The 23,396-nt window shown below is 31.5% G+C and overlaps 2 protein-coding genes across 2 annotated transcripts; one reads left to right on the top strand and one right to left on the bottom strand.

Annotated features, from left to right (window-relative positions):
• LOC113392093 (metacaspase-2-like) lies at positions 1-2,786 on the top strand. The gene has a single exon (XM_064219368.1). It carries the CDS (start codon positions 33-35, stop codon positions 2,784-2,786), a length of 2,754 nt encoding a protein of 917 aa, XP_064075438.1. The 5' UTR covers positions 1-32.
• A 3,956-nt stretch (positions 2,787-6,742) lies between these two features.
• On the bottom strand, positions 6,743-11,424 carry LOC113392120 (uncharacterized). The gene is made up of 7 exons (XM_026628401.2): positions 11,351-11,424; positions 10,819-10,947; positions 9,986-10,201; positions 8,595-9,904; positions 8,005-8,086; positions 7,589-7,662; positions 6,743-6,836 (listed from the first exon to the last, which is right to left on the bottom strand). The coding sequence occupies exons 1-7, from the start codon at positions 11,354-11,356 to the stop codon at positions 6,767-6,769; spliced, it is 1,887 nt and encodes a 628-aa protein (XP_026484186.2). The 5' UTR covers positions 11,357-11,424; the 3' UTR covers positions 6,743-6,766.
• Between the last annotated feature and the right edge of the window lie 11,972 nt (positions 11,425-23,396).

The following is a 23,396-nucleotide window of genomic DNA, read 5'->3' on the forward strand; positions in this document are numbered from 1 at the left end:
TCAGAAGCAGATAATAGCGAATTTGTACCACCATGACCCGAAATCAGAACATTAATTCTAAAGAAAACGTAACCAAAATCATATTTAAAAATTCTATGAATACATTACGCACTTCGAAAACATATTCTGGAGCATCAGAAATTTACACTAGAAGTTTATTATTGCAACTGAAACGAAATTTACCAAAAGATAAGTATTATAAAGATAACGGAACAGTAAAAAGGGATCTTAGTATAGAAACTGATATATGCATTCTTAGGAGGTATTATAAGAAGCGGAGAAACAGATTTCTTAATCGAGAAGCAATGTCTGCGAAGTCTAAGTATTCTATAAACCAAACAGAAATTGATACCATAGATGAATTCAAGCATGACACCAGTGCCTGTGGCGATAGCGAACAGAATGTAAATGCTGCGAATAAACATTTAAATATTAATCTAACGTCATTAGTGATAGACAATCTTAAAGACCTGCTTAACGACTGGATTAAAACATATTTACTAGAAAAGAGAGAGACAAAACAAAAAGTTGATACGGTACTTGATTCAATACTGCACAAGCTAGAATTGCAAACAAAAGAAGAAGATACATCCTCCTCGTGTACGTACACTGTTGATATTGAAGTTGGCCGTTGTAATCGAAATAAAAGAGCCGAATTGCAATCGAAGGAATTGAAAAATGTCACGTTACAAGCTACAAAGCTAACAGAAGAAGCTTCCGTTTTAAGTATACCTTTAAATGGTAAATATCTGAGAATTATATCGACACTGAGTCTTCCACGAAACGCACAAAAAATTAAGAGAGGTAGAAAGTCTCGGCATAATATGAAACGATTCCGTCATAAGAAAATTTTTCTATCAATAAGTAAATCAAGCAACTACATATTCCAATCTTCAAATTTGGACTTTTTGACATTACCAACAAAATCTTTCACTAAACATTGTGTCACATACGATCACGACGCGAATATAAAATTTAAAAATTTCATTATGCCTAAATCATCATCGGACACAAATGATTACATCGTTGATTCCACTTGTAAAGAAAGTAACCAAAGTATACGCAATGTCAAAACAAATAGAACTTATTCAAATTCTCATAACATTAAAAGTTTTTATGAAAATATATACAGTGACACTAGCAATAGAAATAATAACGATGCTGAAAAAGAGGTTAAGTTAAATGACAATATAAACAAAGATATATGTAAATCACCGAATGAAGAAGATCAAAGTGATCCACTTATTACTATTGACTTAATAACACACAGTTATGAGAATCATGATAAAAATAAACAAAGTAATCTCAACTTGAAAGCATCAAAGAGAGCTAAAAATCTGAAAGCTAAGTTTAGAGGAAGTAATAAATGTAAGAAAAACGTATCAAAATCTCACCACTTAAAAAATATAAATCCAAAACAGTTTACTTATTTATTTCGGAAATCAAATAACTTAAATCAAGAAAAAACATTACTAAAACATTTCCAAAGTATTATCAGGTATTTTTCGAGTTGTGAAGGCAAAAAAGATATAAAAGTAGATATTCACGTCAATGTGTTCCCATCGAAGGAGAATAAAAAAGATCACTTTAATGATTTAGACAAAAACGAAAATAAAACTGCCCATTGTGATTTATTAGTGTATACAAATAATGAAAAAATACGTGATGCACGTGATGTAACCTCATGTGATAAACAAAATATTATTTCCCTACTTGATGGTGCTGCTAGCCAAGTAAAATATATTATTAGTAGAGAAACTTCGACAGATATATCCGAAATTAATAACAAAATAGAAACTGAAATAAATCCTCTGAATGCAAAACATTCAAAAATAGCTCAAGAGATAAATGAATTAAAAATAATTTTAAAATCTTTAGCAACAACCGCAGAAAAATTAGCTAATGGTCGTTTACACAAACAAAATGTACACAAGGAAATCTTAAACAATACTGGTATAGACGTTAGCACCACAAATAAGCCTGATATGCAAACTGTAAATACGAGTATATCAAATATAATAAAGTCATCTAAAAGTGTTCAGTTTTCCAATAAACCTAAAAGTGAAATAGTGTCTGGAATAAAAATAAAAAAAGGACCAAAACATAAACATTCCAGTAATTTTAATGCAAATCTTGTGAAGAAAAATACCTCATATAATATCATAGATAGTGAATCTATAATAAAAGTAACAGATATGACTTTAGCTCCACAAGGGTGCACAGAATCAACAGTAGATGAAGCTGTCACTTGCTCATTACCAATATCGAAATCAGTATTTAAATTTGAAATTGGACCGGAGAAAAATAAGTTGTTAGCATATTATTGTGATGAAGAAAAAATGCACAATATCTGTCAACATCACAACCCATACCGTTCAATTTCAAATGGGAACCGATGTCAAAAAGTAAAGCAATTTTGTATGCTTTCAAAATACAATCAAGACATAGGCTGTAATTATGAACCAGAGTTTACACCAACAAATGATGATTGCGAGCTGTGTGATAATTCCAGTTCATCCATTTGTATAGATATTGATAGTAATTCGTTTGATAGAAAATTAACGATAAGGCACAATTCTGGAATGGGTTTCTGGGAAGGATGTTTTTACTGTCTGCTGTTATGGATACCACTATTATTAGTTTCGTGGTTGTTTTATGTCCATGTGATAAGAGATTTACTCAGGCAAAAAAATGATTTACTACGGAAGTTTTCTTTAGGTGCGCGTTTTAAGCCGAATACGCCTTCCGCAGATTTTCCCATACGTCTTGCTGATTTAGGGTTTTAGTTAGTGTATATCATTATAGTTTGGTGAGAATAAATATATTTCTGTTGATCACTCCACCCACATTATTTTGCAACACACACAATATTAATAATAATTTTGTTTTAGTATATCCTAACGGAAGAAAACTAGTATGAAATCATCTGAAGAAAATACTAATATTAATGAAAAACAAATCAGCTTACCAGAAATAAATGTACCAAATACTTTTATAAACAACATTGAGGACAATGTCGAAGCCTGTGGTCAAAATATCAGTCAACAGAGTATTAAATTTAATATTGAAGAAGCGGTAGAAATGAAGTACATGAATTCGGAATCATTAGATACCTTAATTGATTTAAAATCAAGTTCCAGCCATAATTTAGCAGTAAAAAAAACTTCTGAACGGAAATTTCAGATAAAAAATAATTACAAATTGAAAATACCGAATAAAAAAGTTTCCCGTTTAGAAAGAATAAGGACTGTTCACTTCAAAAATCAACATAGCAAAAATATATATAAAAATTTAGAATCATACCGGTGTAATAATAAAAGAAATTGTTCAAGTTTTGGAAAAATGAAAAGAAGTCTTCGCTCTGACTCTGTTTTAAATACAGTTCATCCTACGAAACGAATAAAAAGACAAATTGAAAGAGATTCTAAAGAGAATATTTTTGGACCAAATCTTACACAAATAGATAATAATAAAGCTGATAAAGAATCATTTGAAGCGAGAATGGGCATACTAACTCCAGGACATAGTTTCACGTCACAAAATTATAATTTTCAAAACAATAAGCCTATGGAGTTAGAAAAAAAAGATAATCGCAATAATAACTGCTTAATAAATTCTCAACATAATATTGTCAATAATAACCTTAATGAAAAGAGAAATGCTTTTACAACTGGCGTAGTTAATATAGTTGTAGCTCAAGTGAACAATACATCTATTTTGGACTACAATCAAAACGAAACTCTGGAAAATCTTATGTTGCAAGAAAGTCTTACAAGTGCTGAGAGCTTTATTAGCCAGTTAGATACCATAACATCTACTTCAAACTCTGAAATGTCAAATACGAATAGTAAAAGAGATTACTTTACAATTATAAGCTCAAACGAAAGTAGTTCAATAACACTCACACCGCCTCAAACAAATTTCGAGTTAATTAGTGAAAATGATGATTTCGTAATGGCTAAAACTAGTTCTTATTTCAAAAAGAATAACAGTGATTCTATACGTACGCTGACACCTGAAGGAATTAAGGATAAATTAAAATTAGCAAATAATGATTTTCGGAATTTAGATAGTCAAAATACGAAACCTTTTTCATTAGATACAATTATAAATATGAAAATATATCCAAACATACCCGAAAATAAATGTCAAAATCTTTACATAGACAACTGTGATAATGTTATAATTACGAACGATAAAATTAAAACGAAGCCCGCAAGTACATTCGAAAATGACTATAATGCTGCAACACGACAAATAATATTAAAAAATATAGATAAAAAATCATATAGAAATGACGATAGCGGTAACCGTAATCATATATATCTACCCGATGAAAACACAATTAAAGATATGTTAACTGAAACAGATAATTCACAGAAAAGATCTTGTTCAGAAGAATCTCGTAACTATATACCAATTGCAGATCTATGGGAAAAGCTATCAACACTTCTTGACAATGCAATACGAAAATTAGAAGAAACAATTATGGAAAAAATTAAAAATGAAATAAAACAAGTTTTGGGTGCTTTTGAATCTAACATGAACTTAAAGCTGGCTGAACCAAGTTCTCTAGATGAGGGCTTACAATGTTGTTTAGTAAATAATAATATAATAGATGAGTTGACATTAAATTTGAACACAGAATGCGACAATGTTAACAAGATATATAAAAATAGTTTAGAGACATTGCATAAAAAAAATGAACACGTTTTGGATATCATAAAGCCGCCAGTTTCAACGCGTATATCAAAAGATACGGAACAGGGTCGTTCTGTAGCAGTTTCATTGTCTGACGGGTTAAAAATCATACATTCCACTAAAAATAACTATATAGCACGCGTAATTTCAAGTCCGATTACATTTCTCAAAGAGAATTTCCTTGTTATTTTAAGTGCGCCCATATTTTGTTTTGCTTTGTTCATGATTTATTGCTTTCTTGCCTTGGGAACGAAGTTTTAATAAAAGTTGAAGTAAATTTTTATTAAAAAATTTTATCATCACATTGCCATATCAATAATAACCTGAGTATCCTATAGTTCTATAAATATTCTCTATTAATTACAGTTTACACAGTAATTAAATAACACTATACCCTGTTCAAGTAAGCTTGATCTTTTGACAGACGGGCTAGTGATGAGAAACAGAAAATATAACATATATAACAGTCGATGGAACGATGGAATGCGTAATTCAAATTAGAATTCAATTTTTTTTTTAACATATTTTTCTAAAAAGTTTTATACCAGCTAAACAGACCCCAACCACTAGCCACAACCAAAAGGAACCCTGTTTATAACAATAACTTAACAATTATCTTTAATAAGGATTTTTGTAATCGATATTTGTAGCAGTCACTGTCTGTTATTCGCGTCCCTACCGTCCGACCGTTGTAACATTGTATAAGCATCTATTATTTACAGTGTTTCTATTTTAATTTTACTTTGAACCAATAATATATAATAGAAAAGTCTTAAAATTTTCGGATAACGCTTGAATCTTTAGGAACTTTTCTATTATATGTATTTTTTTTAATATTTTTACAATTTTTAAAATCATTAAATTAAGAAAATAATATGTTCGTCATTGCAAAGTTATGTCGATCAGAAAAAATTACATCTGTCAAAAAGATCAAGCTATTTTGTACAGGGTTTAATGGGTCTCCCGCGAATCTATCCAAGAGTTTGTTTAGGAATTTCGGAACCTATGACAGGTTTTGTTTTGATTTCATTTCATTGTAAACTGCAAGTCACTCATCTACATTTGGAGCCAAAATGATGAAACCTTATATTTAAATTAAATATTTAATGTCAAATAGTATACATTAGTTGAGTTAAAATTGAAGTTTGTCGATAACAATTTCATTTTGTTTACGTTTTTAATTTTTTTTCGTATACAGCCGTAGTACCGCTCTATAGCCGACCAGTAACATTTTTCCGCTCTCTAAAATTAATTATTTGTTAAATTGTAACAATTTAGTAAGTTGCTATCAAGAATGCTCTTTATTTTTCTGCACATCTACGGCCGGAGCTCTTCAAAATGAGACCATAACCGATTTTTTTATGTGCAACTGCCGTCCCATAATCACTGGGACGAAAATCGGCTTACCGTATTAATATATAAGATTGCTCCGTCTGCAAGCCCGTCTAATCAAAAAATAATTTCTATCTCTAAACAGTAGTATAGTAATATAGGTTTTTGTTATAATTTATGAAGAATGAATTGTAAAAAAATAACAAAATAAAACAACGCTTTAAGTTTGTCAAAGTTTTTATTCAGAGTATCTCAATAAATAATATAATGAAGTCACTTTCAATGGATAATTAAATTAGCTCTAGAAATTTAAAGACTTAGAAATATTAAATATATGTATCAATATTTACAACAGTATTTAAACAAACAGTATTTCTTAGGCATCTCGAATAAGATCTGGCAATATTAAACAGACAATCCCAATGATACTACAGGCTTTAAGCATGTTTTTTTTTTTTTTTTTAAATATGAATCTCAAAACAATCACAATCACAAATTGAATATTTTTCTTTAAGTATCGGTTGTTTACATAAAATGAGACTGACGAATCATCGAGCATTATTAACAAATTTCATATGAAATAAAATCAACATTTTGATTGAATACGCGCGCATCCAAAAAAATTAAAAATATTAGGACGAAAAGTTATTTCTTTAAATACAAATGTATTATTTAAACAAAATTAGAGAGCAAATACTGTGTAGATTGGTAATTATAATTCTGTTTTTCATTCTCATTGGTTTTGTTCAAGCACTAAATGACCAGATCTGTCCACTGTGAATACAGGTCTCACGCGACGGCTTCTGCAAATAAAAATATAATTTTATTCTACAATATAGTATAAACTAAAAATAGGGAGCTGCTTGTATAATAATATATATATATATATATATATATATATATATATATATATATATACTGTGTACTAAAACCTCTAAGCGCTAGTAATTTTTTTGATTTTTATAGTCACATTATAATTACGTTCTAACATTTCACGCTCGTTTTCCGAGGTGACCTTCGAGTTTCTACTTACAGAATAGCTTTACTAGCAGAAGTTTTATATGTATGTATTGATGAATAATAAAAAATAACGTATCATCATTTGTTAATAAAGATATTCAAATAACCAATGACATACAGAACAACACCAAAAAATTTTTAAATATTTAACAAAAAAAATACAATTTCATAAATAATTGTTATATATGCATGTATTTTGGTAAATGTATCCGAATGTGTAACAACAAAATTAATTATAAATATGGGATAAAGGTTTCATTCCGAACCATCTCGAACGAAATATCCTTTGCATTTGTAATTTGGAATTTTCATATTCATTAACCGACTTGATAAATGAAAATTCGTCTCGGAATTTATGTGAAAGGATATTTTACGATAAATATTTCTTACTTCTGACTCTATATTAATATTATAAATACGAACGTAACTCCCTTCGCCTGTCTTTCTCTCCGATAATCTGTTTAAATAATTCAGGCAGTTGTGATCATTTTCCACCATTTGTCAGTTCATATTTTCTTAATAATATATACTCTACCTGAATCTAGCGTTCCTTCTTCCTGAACTCACGGCAGTCGCTTGCGCAATTGCTGGAGCATCTTCACTTTCAGTCTATATAAATATATGGATAAATAAATAATTAATATTAAAACCAAAATAATCAAATGTGAAAACAAGTTTGAACCGTCGTAAAAATAATAAATTAAAGGTATTAGAGCGATTCAAGCATTACATATGTAAGTTTGTGTGTAAGGGAGCCTCACACTGCGCAACCTGTGATGATACGATTCGTAATATCACATCAGTGAGAGGGAACACTCGAGCATTACAATGCGCAAATTATGATTTAGTTATTTTATAGACTTGTAACATTTGTTTATGTAAAAACCTGTAGTATATGTGTCCCTATTCAGAGCCCTGTCACAACTAACAATGATCCTGTGTATATTTTACCTCCTGAACTGACGCTTCAGTAGTCGTGGTCTGTCCCTGTGCTGTTGGTGCGCCGTATTGAGCAACGACACGTGGTTGCGTTCTGTAATTAATAAATCTTCAAATGTACACAATATCACCTATAATTAACCAAATAATAATAGTATTTTGTTTTCTATATTCCGATATAATTCGTTTGTCTAGTGGCTAGATATAAGTCGGAAGACCTCAAGGTGTACAGCCGTATATATCGCTACGGCCTGAACATTCCAACGTTAAATGTTCAAGTCGTAGCTATATTAAAAAGCCTCTCTACCTCAACAATCGGGCTATAAAATGCAACAAAATCCGACAAAACTTACGGACTTTATTATATTAGTATAGATAATTTGATTTTATAATATTCTTGATCTTTCAATAAACAATAATTTTAATCCGTAATACAAGGGCTTTAGTTGTCCTTAACGATCTTATGTATTCAAGAATTCACATCGATACATCAATTATGCACGATGCGTTCCGAACAATATGGAACGATGTGCATCACTTACTTATTCAAAACATTACCAAATACGATAACATATCGACATTCTATACGAGTTTACACTGACCTTGTCCCGAATGCTGTCGCAACTGCTGTCGCTGTAGGACCTTCATTTTCTTGCTCATCCTGATCGGTTTCTTCCTCTTGTTCTATACCGTTACCTTGCTGATTAATATCAAGACCACTTTGCAAAGCATTTTGGTCCTGGAAAACCTGCTGAGGCTGTACTTGGTATTGAGTCAGGTCGTATTGCTGTGGTATGAATTGATTCTGGTAAAATTGATCCTGATTTTGATAATTTAGTGCAGGCTGAGCCAGGAATAATGGCTGTTCTGGATTTTGATATTGATTTGCCGGCAATTGTGGTTGATAGAACTGAGGCTGATAATTTTGATATACAACTTGTTGGTCATTTTGCTCTATTTCTTCAACGTCTTTTGGTTGCTGTGGTTGCAGAAATTGATTTGGTTGTTGTGGTTGGAGGAATTGATTCGGTTGTTGTGGCTGTGCAAAAATACCTGGTTGTTGTGGTTGCAGAAATTGGTTTGGTTGTTGAGGTTGCACAAAAACATTAGGTTGTTGTGGTTGCATGATTTGATTTGGTTGTTGTGGTTGCGCAAAAACATTAGGTTGCTCTGGTTGCGCAAATTGATTTGGTTGTTGTTGCTGAGGGAATTGATTAGGTTGAACTTGATTAAGAATTTGCGGTTGAACAATAAATGGTTGTGGTTGGTATTGAGGAAAAGCTTGAGCCTGTGGTTGTGCGGTTTGATACGCATTAATTATTGGCTGATATTGGTTTAAAGGTTCCTGAATTAGAGGTGCTTGTTCCTGTTGTACTATTATAGGATTTTGAGCAAAATTTGGATTTTGAGCTACAGCTTTTTGACTTAATTGACTCTGTGCTAAAACTGAAGGCAAAGCAGATAGATGAGCTGGACCATCAAAACCCTGAGTTACAGGTGCAACTTGTTCAGGTTGATAGTAAAGTGGTCCTCTCAATTGACCTAATTGTGCTAAAGATATAAACTGTGGCTGCGTATTAAGCTGACTTAGAGGACGCAAAAACAATTCAGCCGGATATTCCTGTAAATTTTGTTTGGACACTTCAACAGAGACCTTTTGCTTTTGATCTTGTGCGTCATTTGCATCATCTAAGCTTTCACCTTCATTCAAATCAAAAGATTCGGTTGTGGTTTCTGCTTTTGATGTTTTAAGTTCGGGTGCTTGGGTAGTGGTCGTAGTTGATGTGGTTTGGAAAGCGAATTGTCTAGGTGATTGTTGATTTGGTAGTCCTTTTGAAGGAATATTAGCACGGGTGGCCTCAAACTCTCTCTGCCTTGCAAACTGGCGTGCTTTTTCTAACTGTTGCTGATACTGAAAATCCAAATGAAAGTTTAATTATATAATGCGAAAGACACAACATATATTAAGCTAGACGCAAATTCTAATATTAACCTGCGCCTGTTGAAAACTGGGATTCAGTTTTCCAACGTCTGCGTTAATGCTAGGTCCAGTGTATTGTTGCCCATTAATGGGTGACAGTTGGAATATGGGCTGCTGTTCAGGCACTGGTAGTCCTTGAACGGAGACATCGACAGCGTCATCAAAATTGTTGGGCAGTAGAGGCCTTCTAGGATCAACAGGTGGTAGATATTGCTGTTTTTGAGGCGTCTGAAAAAAAAATAGATTTTATTTTATGTTATATAATATTTTTTAATAATACATATACAAAAGTTAACTTCGTTGACTGTCGACGTTACCCATAAATGTCGCTTGATTACTTAAATAATGTGAAATTTCTGTCTTCTTTTTTCAAGTGTTTAAGTAATCTCTCGCTAAACGACGTTTATAAATAATATGCCGTTTATTTTAAGCAAAGCAGTATTTACGTGCTGAAAAAATTTTGGAAATAAATGAACGCAGATTTGTTTAAAATAATTCGGACTTAAAAATATCGTATGAACTTTTAAAATTTATTTTAAAGAAATTAGAACTAAAGCTGCGTAAATTGGCAATATTTGAGTTGTCAACACGCTTTAGTGGCTAAAGTTACTGTAATAATGTTATTGGACAAAACAAATTATACAATGCTGTGTAATTGTAATAACTTCTAAATATATGTTAACAAAGACAGACACACTGCTATGACACATCGACAGAAATTTTTAGTAAAACCTAAGTAACCTCTGAATGTTTTAAATATTTGGAAATAGTTTTAACGTGTTAAAACCTCGTATTTAATATATCTAGATTAGTATTACGAAAATTACTTTAATTTAAAAAAATACCAATGATTGTGGTCTTTGCTCTGGTAATTCGAAGGCTGGTCCATTTGGCCTCCAACCACTCGGGGGGTAAGGAGCTTGCGGCTCAGCCACTACCCCGCTCAACAATAACGACGCTACCATCAAAAGTTCCTAAAAATAAAAGTAACATCCTGTAAATATCCCACTTCTGGGCTGTGGCCTCTTTTGGAAGGAAAGGTTTGGTTTCCATCCGACACATTCAGGTTTCCTCACAATGGTTTCCTTACGATAACGAAATTAATTATTATAAGCAAAAAAATTTGTGGTGCTTGTCTGGGTTTGAACCCTTGGTCTTCGATAAAATTTCACTTGTTCTAACACCTGAGCTATCTCAGCTACTCAAAAAATATCCAATTAGATATGATCGGAATAAAATCTTACAACAAATTCACGTTAAAAATAAATATATCAAAGACAAATGCTATGATTAAAATTCAACACTTTTACGAATTAAAACGAATTATCAATCGCACATCACAAACACTTAACGAAAACAATAAAAACGTGTAATCACCTTCATTTTCGTTGACTTTCGCTTTGTGACATCCTCGTGCTCCTTGCTTTTATAGACAATAGCTTTGAAAATTGACATTCCAACCGCGCGCGTTATCGACCTTAGCAGTGTTCCTTAAAAATTCCATCATAAATCTAAAACAAATACAATTTTGAACTTTAATGCGTATGATATAAAGGCGATACATTTTGATGGTATGGGTTTTCTTAAAATTGTAGTTGCCCACCGTTTACAATGAGATTCTTTTTTGCTAAACAATATTGAATGAATCATACTGTTTAGTTTCTTCTTGATTTCTTGCGGCAAAGTATATAAAAAAAAAAAAAAATGAAAACTATTAATATTTTTCTATAGAATGTTTAATCATATTAAGCAGCCTAAACTATAACAGATATAAAATAGTTCCCAAAAATCGACATAAAAGTCAGCGACTGTATATATATACTTACAGTAGCCGAACACGGCTTTACCCGTGCGAAATGAATGCAATTTTATAGCACATAAACCTTCAACCCCATTTGACTTCTATACATACATTGATTAATGCCCCAAATATACTTCACCCCTATTTTCACACTTTTAAGGGATAATTTTTGTGATAAAAACTGACCCGTGTCATTCCCGAGGACTCAGGTTCAGGCGTTTAAGCGTGAAGAATTTACAGACAGAGTTACATTCGCATTTAAAAAAAACACTAGGGATATCTGTTAGATATAAATCATATTAAATATTATTATGAAAAAATTAATACAACAAATTTAGTTTAATTGAATTGTTAATTTGTTACTGTTAATCCTTAACGAAACAAATAAAAATTTCAATATTAACTTTTAACGTAGATTACTTCGTCTTCTATACTTTGAGTTCGAAATATTACAAGACTAAATGAAAACCCGGCTTCGCTCGTATAAAATAAATAAAACTAAACTAATACTGTTGATCAATCATTAATAATGTATTGTGTATAAGTTTACCGTATCCCTGCACGAAATTATTATTTGGATATTATATTAAAGATAAAATAGCGTGGACATAGAATTGATCGATGACTAGGCAGGATATATAAAAATTTATTGTACTTTACTGACATACTATGTAATTAAAATGATGAAAAAGAGTAACTAGGTACTGAGTTTCTTGCCGGTTCTTCTCGGTACGATATCTCGAACGGGAGGTAGCTTAACATTTAATTCAATTCAGTAACATGACGATTCAAAAGTGCTTTTATGGACCTACTTGAATAAAAAATATTTTAATGTTTTTTTAACACATGACCAGTAATATTCAAACAAACATAACATACGATAAATATGGTCAATGAATAATTTTATATCGATGGTTTTATACGAGTTTTTTTCGTGAAATCATTGCAAAATAAATATATATAAAAAAATCATAACGTCAAAGTCAATATCGAAAGTTACATAAATTTTAATATTGTAGAATGTAAAAAATATATCAAATTAAAACTTAGAAAAGCAAAATGTTATGATTTGCACTTTGGTCCTTTTGGCATTACACATAGGGCACAACGATATAATATACCTTCTAATTCAAAAAAAAATTATTTCTAGTAGTTCTGCTAAAGAAACTAGAGCGTTCAAACTAACTTTCAATCTTGATGTAATAATACTAGCCGCGCCGTCCGGTTTCACCCTCATACTTACTTCTCCGCCCCCGTAGACCATAGCGTGATGTTACTAACCTATAACCTTCCTCGATAATTGGGCTATTAAATGCAAATTAATTTTTCAAAGCCAACTAATAATTTCAGATATTAGCTCGTTCAAACGAATTCTACAAATCTCATATAAAAACATAAATAGCTCCTGCCAAAAAAAAATCAGCAATTCCACGAATATTACTAAAAGAGCAATAAAAGATAAAAAGCGTAACACATTTCACTCGTAGATGGTGTTATGACACAAATACATGGCAATTTTGGCATTCCGTAGGCAGTTACATAACCCTTTAGCATGGGGCACACGTTTGTTGCGTCTGTTTTGTGTCTGTACGGTTATATGCATTCTGATTGTGCGTAATTGTTTATTCTATTTCAAAATATAATACGACAATATCTTAATGTATTCTATGTTACATTTTTGGACCTTTATAAAGACCCATAATGACTCAAATTGTTAGATGTGAATCTCAAGCGACGATTCTGAGTTTCAACTTTAGCAAGCACCACTGAAAATGGTGCTTAATTTGTAAAATAAAGGACAATATCCTGAGGAAACACATGTGGCGAATGAAAATCTGTCACATGTATGCACTAACCCACATGGAGCGGCGGCAGTTAAGCAGAGTAATCTCAAAACCTTCTCCTCAAAAGGGCATTAGACATTAGCCCAGCAGTGGGATATTTACGTGCATTACATTATATTACATAACATTAAGGACTGCTATTCCAATTAAAAGGGGTAAAGCAAGCAGATCTGTCGCCCAGAATTTCTATCGCACCGTTGAAAATTAAACTGGAATATCTGATTAATCACCTGAGATTCGCTGACGACATAGAATTTTTATTCGAAAATAGTTCCGAGTTAAAGATGATAGAGACACTACAAATATCAAACAGACAGATAATTTCAGTAAAACTACGGTACGCATAAAAAAATGCTTAACGATGTTTAATCGACAATGCTTCAATAGAATATGTTGCCATCCAGACCACCTGAGGAATCCAAAATGCCACAAAGGCTAATACAGCAACACTACGCAACAAAGCAAAGACCGACCCAAAAAAAAGTCGTCATAGTCGTAGAGCTAAATGCAAACTTTTCGGCATGATCGTGCAAACCAAATATTCAAATATTAATTTTAAATAAAAAAAATTAAAACGAATATATTGATTCCTACATCCATCCGGATAAACAACTTCTTTGGAGAAGATAAACAACGGACAAGAAATCGGAAGTAGTGTAAGAGACATACAAAGTTTTTGAGCCTAAAAGAAATACTCAAAAGCATGGAAACCCGGTAGTGTGTGTAGTAATTCACAATTTGTTAAAACAGCAATAATTAATATTAAAGTAACAGTACATACTTTTGACGAATTTACAAAAATACGTCATTCGCACTACCGGGAATTATTTTTGCATTCGCTTTAGTCGCTTTACTTTAATCTTTCGCGCTTTCTATCTGACTTTTGTTTTATATCTGAGCATAAACATTTAAATTAGACAATTAGAGTAATTATAAAAAAATATACAACACGTAATGATAATAAATAGTCAATATTTATTAAATTTGTATAATAATGGAATTACTATTTAATGAAAAGTAATAACGGTAGTTATTTAACATAGGTTAAGGTTTCGTTAAAGGGGCCAAGTCTATACAAACTTGAGGATGTATAAAATTTATCATCATTAATTTCAAACATTAATTTATTTTTAATTACAAACAATTTTAAATAAAAGAGGAATTATGCTTATAAAATTTGTATTATGAAAAAAAAAAAACATTAAAATAAACAAGTAATCGAAGTATGATTATAATTTTAGATCGTGTTTTTCTGCTGGTAAGGTAAAGTGGTACCTAGATATTATTACCTTATTAGGTAAAATATTAACCATAAACTTAAAAACTAAGACATGGTTGAAAATAAATTTATGATATTGTTGCCGTATTATGTTCAAAACATTTTCCAGCTAAATTTCGCTATAGAAATATTAATGAGGGAATTCTGGGTTCGTGACTAGATTAATTAAATCACTCTGAGCTGAGCCACGATCGATAATTTTCATACTGTTATCGCTTCACGCCAGAATTATTCAACGTTTTATATTATATTTACATTGCCTATATCGGTTTTACATAATATATTTTGTTTATGAACTGATAAGACGCCCTAATGTTTAAGTTTGCTGTCAACGAAGCGGTCTCCGATAAAGTCAATAAGCCCTTCCTGGGGCAAGGTATTCGTTTATGTCTTATAATTCTCGAGATAATTTTAACTTTAATCATCAATTGCGCAATGGTTTACGGTCCCCTGAACCGCAATCTGAAAATCTGAATTTCGATTCTGACTCCAAGCATCAGCTGTAGATTTAATTGGAAGAAAGGAAGGAATATTAATAGTTCCTTAAAATGGGTTATTACTAATATTATTCAAAAATAAATGACAATAGTAATATATGTTTAAATTAAATTTAAGATAAAGTATTTAATATTATTTAAAAAAATAATTTCATTCAAATGTTTGATTGATTTCATCACATAATTATCTATAATTTATTATACAATGAAAACAGATAAAACATAAATAAAATAAAAATATTATTTTCATATTTAGAATATACTGACCCTTCAAAGTTTGTCTAGAATCTTCTTTTTTTGACCCTAAAACGTCAAACGTTGTGCAGCGGTTGTGTACTTGACTAGTTTAAAAGTTTTTATTTTGTGTGTCTATACTATATCTATACGTATTTCATTCGTCTTTTATTCCTGTCAATTCCTTCTCGAATGTTCTGAAAGAAATCTCTATAAGAGAAAGCATACCTTTTTGTCTTGTCTTTAGTAGATTTAATAGACGTGTTAAATAAATTGTTTCATGCGTTAATTATGTTACAATATACGACTTCATTAAGATACCTGTATAAAAAAAAACATTGGCATAATATTATACTACCTCAGCATAATTTTTTTTTTTTTTATTTTATTGGAAATAGTTACACCATCGACTTATCACTAACACATTCACTTAGCAGTAGATACAGGGTATTAAATCTAGGTGAATAAATCATTACAGGTGTAAACAACATTGACCTTAAGATAAGACTATACTAACCTAATTATATCTTTACTAAAAATTTAAAAAAATAAATAAACTATAGATAATTGAACAAAACATAAAATGTAATTTAAAAACAACAACAAAAATCTACAAGGGTTGACATAATTTAATTTATGAATAAAATGGTTTTAAAATTATACTATGAGATCTTTACAGAGCTTCACAAAAGTTGGCTTGCTTTGGGCAAAGATGTCGATATTGCCGTTAGAAGAATATTCATTATAAGAATTAATTATTCTGTTGAGGGGTGCATGTTTACCTAAATTTGTTTTAAAAGCTGTAGTTCTAAAAGGTTTTTTTATTGGGTGTCTAGGAATTTTGCAGGGAACAACTAAATTGATTTGCTGAAGTAGTTCAGATGACATTATTTGACCATGGATCAGTTTGTGTAGGGTCAAAACATCGCTGATTTCACGGCGACTTTTAAGTGATATCATTTTAAAATGTTTTAGCCTATTGTTGTAGTTAGCGCGATAAGGACAACTAGTATCCTTGTATGCAAGAAAACGGGTAAAATTTTGTTGTATTCGCTCTAGTCTTTCGATATGAGTGTTATAAAATGGGTTCCATATATTTGATGCATACTCTAAATTGGAACGTACAAGAGAATTATAAATGCAGAGCAATGAGCGAGTATTCTTAAAATCCTTGCATGTTCGTTTTACAAATCCTAACATTTTCCAAGCTTTTGATATTATTTTGTCTAAATGATTAATAAAATTTAAATTGCTATCGATAAGTACGCCTAAGTCCCGAATTGAATTAACCTCGGATAGAGGATCGCCAGATATAGAATATTTAGATAATATTGGTTTTCTGCGTCTTGTAAACTTTATATGAAGACATTTTTTAACATTTATTTCCATGTTATTTTTATTACACCAGCTAGCGAGAGCGTCTATATCTGCTTGGAGAAGGTCAGAATCGGATAACGTTTTTATAGGTCTGTAGATTTTGAGATCGTCGGCGAATATTAAACATTTGCTAAATTTAACGCTGTCTACTATATCATTAATATAAACTAAAAAAAGAATTGGACCTAAATGGGATCCTTGGGGTACCCCGGATGTGGGAACAAATGCAAAAGATGAATAGCCGTGAGTAATCACCCGTTGAGATCGGTTATTCAAGTAGGATACTAACCAATTCAGCAAGTTACCATGGATTCCGTAATACATAAGCTTCGATTGTAAGATTGTATGGCTAACTTTATCGAATGCGCTCGTAAAATCCGTGTAAATAGCATCAATTTGAGTCTTGTGATCAACGTTTTCGGACAGATCTATAACATAGTCTAATAAATTAGTCAATGTTGATTTATTTTGAATAAAGCCATGATGTTATTATATTAAACAAAACTTGCAATTACAGCGTTTTTAATATTGGCAACAGTTTCCTTTCTCTCTTTCATCCTTATATCCTCAAAAAACGTCCAAACAAAGTAATGTATGTCATGAGCGCTGCTGTTTATTTACGAGATGAATCAACGCCAAGTAACTTGGAGAATGGCCAAGCATCTAAACCCTCATTTCTGATTAAATCTGTAACATATTCCTCCATATTAGAGCACGAGCGTTCGTAATCAATTTGAAAATTTATTAATTTTATTATTCCGTTCAATGAACTTGAAAATGAGCAATTCTAATATATTCTGCTTATAAATATGTGCAGCTTGCAATATTATAATAGTTTTTTTTAATTATTATTATAGAATAATATGTTTAAAAACATGATGATCCTTTCAATTAATTATCTTTATTAAATTTAATGATAGCTAAAGAGCTAGTTCGTTTTTTGCTCAAGAATCGGAATTGCGATTCAACGGCAAATTCAAAATGCTGTTAGCACTTTTGCCGCCATTCCGTGGTGATGATATCTACAGTATATTTTTAATGTTTTCCTCTATAAATTTAATTATTTTATTTGTAATTATGAATAAAATATGTATTATAATTTATTACACAGTAACTACTGAGTTTCTGGTCGGTCCTTCTATATCATTTCCAAACATTGTGCCATTCTACAAACGAATTCGACAATTACTCTATGACATTTTCTAGACTCGCCACTTAATCTTCTATAATAAAACTACTGAAACCAATATTCATAAAACTTGCATCAGAAATTGCAGTCCGTTTCGAAGAAAATTTAACTTATTATATTATAATTTGACTGACTGCGCTCCGTTGTTTCATCCGTATAAAAAAATATTCTACTGACGTGGAAAGCGCGAATCTCATGTCATTTACAATAATCTACGAACATTACGATTTAGATCTAGTAATATATTTTTGTACGTAATAAAAGTCCACACAATCGTCAAACTTGTCAACCCTGACAGTTTTATCATTAGTGAATAAATTTAAATTAAGTTTCTGTAGTAAGTAAATGGTCAAGACGTCATTGACCTAGACGAGAACTGAATCGGTAATCGAATCCCGACCTCGCCATGTACGTACAGTATGATGTCAGAGGTGTGTTTACGTTGCTATCCATTTGGTTACGAAAATATTCGAAAGACATTTTTAATTAACCTTCTAATGTGAGGTGACATTAAATGTTAAATTAGTTAACATTTATATCTAACAGCCTGTCCCATTGCTGGGGTAAGATCGCTTCCCTCGTGGTTAGTTTGGTGCTTATTCCCAGCACGCTGCTCCAATGCGGACTTGATACATATGAGGCAAAATTTCATCCCACACATGCAGGTGCCTCTCGATATTTTCCTTAACCGCCAAACATGAGACTTATAAATTCAATGATGCACAGGTTCACAATCTTCGCTTAACATCAACGTGATATGTTTGACTAAGCCTTCTATGCTCAACAATTATGTTTTTTTTAAATAAAATAGTTGTTCATAAAAGCAAAAATCGAAAATGTGATATTTACATAAAAGCAAAAAGAACTAATAAGAATTAGTAATGAAAACTTTTCCGAGGATAATATGGAATTTTAATTTATATATTCAGAACAAATGTAAGTTTATTTATTCGTTTTTTTTCTTTTGTTTTGTTTTTATTATAGTTGAGATGATGTATTCTGCCAATATCACACACTTTGGAATATTTGCATTTGATATTTTTTAATTTCAACTTAGTTCAGAGAGAATTTTTTTTTTTAAATTCCGGTTGCATTTCGAGACTATAAAACGAAAAATATTTAATAATTATAATATACTTTTCAACGGACATTTGTAGATTTCCAAAATGTCTATGGATATATCTGAGTCAGCATATATTATCTGTTTCTTAAAAAAAGTCACAATAACCATTAAAATGTTAAAAAATATCTGGACTAAGAGATGGTTATCGAAATAGTTTCTATTAACGAGATTGAAGAAGAATATGAGAATCTTAAATGGTGACCGAGTAAGTGTAAATACATGCACAAGGGACATAACGACTTAGATGCCAAGGTCATATGTATACATATAATAAAATTGGAGTGTCTGTTTGTAATACCAAAAAAAAACCGCTATTTACTAAATGCATAAACCGTGTAAACAACACGGTATATATACCAAAATAACATCTTTTTCAATTTTGTCTGTCTCTCTGTTTGTTCCGACTAATTGACGGGACTTTAACTGGAAGAAAGCTGATGAAATGGGGAGTAACTTAGGCTACAAAAATAACTTTTTTGTTAAATTCAAACGCGCACAAAGTCGCGGGCACAGCTAGTTATATCTATAGACGGTAGAGACTACATATACTCAACAAATACAAAGTTAAATTATACCAATATTATTGTAATAAAATTAACTAAACATAATAAAATAATAAGTTTTCGGTTAAAAAATAATAATTAAAATAATGCGTTTTTTTTTTGCAAATTCTTAAGTTAGAACAATGCAATATTTTTATTTTATACAAATTTTAATCTGTGATCACAACTTTCTTTAATTAAATTTAATTATATCTTCGTTTCTTTTGATCGAGTAATAAAACGTTATTTATCTACTTACCTTTCAAAAACTTTATCTAAAAGTTAAAATTATTACAGTTTTAAAACAAGTTTTTTTTTTTTAATTAAAACACGACAAACGACATAATTCATTAAAATCTCGACCCACATCAAGTGCACTGCCCGTAACCGAAAATTCGGATGAAAGAGGAACCGAGATCCGGAGGAAAGAGGTCGGAATAATTTTATTTTCTGAAGTTTTCCTTTATTTAGTTTAACCAAGGCTTGCCTTTTAAATGTTTCGTGAAAAAATGTTAATTATTCGTTAAGTCCTAATTTTCATTTCGATTACAACAAAGTATACATTACATTACATTAACAGCCTGTAAATTTCTCTCTACTGAGCTAAGGCCTCACCTCCCTTTGAGGAGAAGGTTTGGAGCATATTCCACCACGCTGCTCCAATGCTGGTTGGTTGTTGGTTGGGAATTCACATGTGGCAGAATTTCGTTGAAATTAGACACATGCAGGTTTCACGACGTCTTCCTTCACCGCCGAGCACGAGATGAATTATAACAAATTAAGCACATGAAAATTTGATTACACCAAAATAATAATTTCTTGGTGATAGGACTTTGTTCATTGCCGTCTGGGTACGTTACCTCAAAAATAAATAGTATTTTACATGATGTAATAAAATTTAAAGCGACCACTAAGCTAACAGCAGTACTTAATATTGTTGTACAGACAGTAGGAACATAAGTTTTTAGTTGTCAAGACTGTCGCATTGGTGATAAGGAATCGTTAGTACCAGCACCGTGTCATATATGCAATATTTTATAGCAAATGTCGTGCCTAGCCTGTCACCCCTAAGGTCCCAACGAATTCGACGACGTTTCGCTTGACAGTTTCCCACGCGTTAGTTCCTTATAAATTTAAAATACAGATTAGCGCGACGCGGTAATTAAAGGGGAAATGGCCAACTTTGTTTGTTCCTCCACTCGTGCGCTCGTGAAACGTGTCTTGTTTTCTTTAATTACGTGTTTATTTTAGTAATTAGAGTATTTTTTTTGGCATTGGCATTGGTTGGCGGACGAGCATATGGGCCACTGATGGTAAGTGGTCACCTCCGCCCATAGACAAAGGCGCTGTAAGAAATATTAATCATTCCTTACATCACCTATGCGCCACCAACCTTGGGAACTAAGATGTTATGTCCCTTGTGTCTGTGATTACACTGGCTCACTCACCCTTCTAACCGGAACACAACAATACAGAGTACTGTTATTTGGCGGTAGAATATATGATGAGTGGGTGGTACCTGCCCAGACGGGCTTGCACAAAGCCCTACCACCAAGAAAAATTGGAATAATATAAACATTAAAACCACAATATATACATTTTTCTGCTTCTGCTGCGGTAACACTTTTTTGTAAGTTTTTGTACATTAATATTTATGACTAACGAGGAGTTACAGATTGTATATTTTATTTCTTTAGAGGCGAGTAATTAAATAAACAAATTTTAGAGCATAGTAGGCAAATGAACAGGAGACTCACTTGATGGAACGTGACTAGCACCGCCACTGCACATCTGAAACACCGAAGGGCTTGCAGGTCGGCCTTAATCTGAGACTTTATTTAACGAAGACATGATTTCAAACACAAGCTGTTCCGGTTCTCGTCAACATGGTTCCGAGTAATATTAACGTGTCCGGTGTTCTATAAAATCTATTTAAAACGAAACTCTCACATTACATTTTTTCATTATTTTTCTAATACTATTTAGAACGTGTAGTTCATTAAATTCTTATAAAGAGAGCGTCTAGCAATATTACTATACTAGTTATTTCAAAATTAAAAATAATAAGTTTAGTCGCTAGAACATAGTACCTAAGTCGTTTTTAAGTGTAGCGTGTAGGTTATCTGAACGAAGATCTCTTGTTTCTTGTATAATTCTCATGAAATCTATTACATTTATAATTATTTTTCTTTAAGCGTAAACTATGTGCAGTCGAAGTGGAACCGCCAGTAGATGGTTATAGGTATTTTTTTAATTCCGTTGATCCGTTTTGTTTTCTTTTATTTAATGACTAACGAAGCATTTAATAACTGCGAACAGCTAAGCAGCTATTTATAAACGCAAATAGCTTTGCGTTCGAAAACAACAACCAAACACAGGTGTTTTCTTTTTCTCCTGTAGTTATTGTATTCGCTAGCTCTTTTTATTGTAACACATGTACTATATAATATTTTTGTTAGGATTATAGCTAACTAGTTTAGAAGTATTTGTGTGTGGGTTCATAATTGATTAGTTATTATCTTTACTATTTGACTTGACAGTACCCTACGCCAGAAGGCTATGTATGAGTAGGGTCTATGCTGGATACCCTTAGAGTAATTAATCAATACTAATAAATAAGGATACGTTATTTTTGTAATGCCTGACTGATAAAAAACTACTAAACAATATACTCGTTCATAAAGCTTAAACTAGAAGATGCAGACGCGTTTTGTAGGTTTTAATATATAATATTACTTTAAACTTCGCAGTCCTACCTTTAAATAAAATATTTTATTATAAATAGTGTAGTAAAAAATAAAAAGGACAAGTCTTATTGTGACATTGATACACTTTTGAAGTATTATTTTGACTTCGTATATTGGGTCAAAGTTTGAACCAACATCATCCAAAGCGTAGTTACATAATTAAGTTATCGTTAATATAATTAATTTCCAGATGAACAAACTGCTTTGTTGAAAAACCAGATCTTAATTGATGTATTTATATATTTATTTATATTACTTCTACGTTTGTTTTGAATAATTTTTAAAATAATATGTATATGTATATCTAATTAGTAAATCGTAAATAAAACGAATGTTGTTGTTGATTCGTCTGTGTGTTTTTAAGCCATACGTCCGATTGTTTTAAAACGCGTACTACGTACTTACTTGAAGGTGTTACATGAATGGACCGTGACGACAGAAAGAAGGATGAGGATCTATTTGTATCGAATGCTTATAATTATAATATTAAATTAGATTAAACACATATTTCCAACAAAATTAAAAAAAACTAGTAGCTAAATAAATGTCAAATTGAATGTTGATTTACCGACCAAAATAGGGTTTACCCTTAGATTGTACCAAAAAGGTAGGACACGTCACTAGATCCTCGAAAGTGGACCGCTCCAATTAGATTCAGTGCACACAATTCTCGTTAGTTACTATGAGAATGGACAAGAGGCACACGAGGCGCTCGCATTTAATTGCGGATTAATTCATTGAAAAGTCTAAAACAACTTCTGTCCTCGTTTGCTTTCGACAAATGTCCACT

This window comes from Vanessa tameamea, chromosome 27 (genome assembly GCF_037043105.1).
Source record: "Vanessa tameamea isolate UH-Manoa-2023 chromosome 27, ilVanTame1 primary haplotype, whole genome shotgun sequence".
NCBI classification, from domain to species: Eukaryota; Metazoa; Arthropoda; class Insecta; order Lepidoptera; family Nymphalidae; genus Vanessa; species Vanessa tameamea.

Bases quoted from the DNA above. Each gene is read 5' to 3' on its own strand.
- LOC113392093 (XM_064219368.1), top strand. From the start codon at position 33: ATGACCCGAAATCAGAACATTAATTCTAAAGAAAACGTAACCAAAATC.
- LOC113392120 (XM_026628401.2), bottom strand. The intron at 8,087-8,594 runs GTCAGTGTAAAC...TATTAATTACAG, and splicing joins GCGACAGCATTCGGGACAAG to AACGCAACCACGTGTCGTTG. The intron at 7,663-8,004 runs GTAAAATATACA...ATATTTATATAG, and splicing joins CTGAAGCGTCAGTTCAGGAG to ACTGAAAGTGAAGATGCTCC.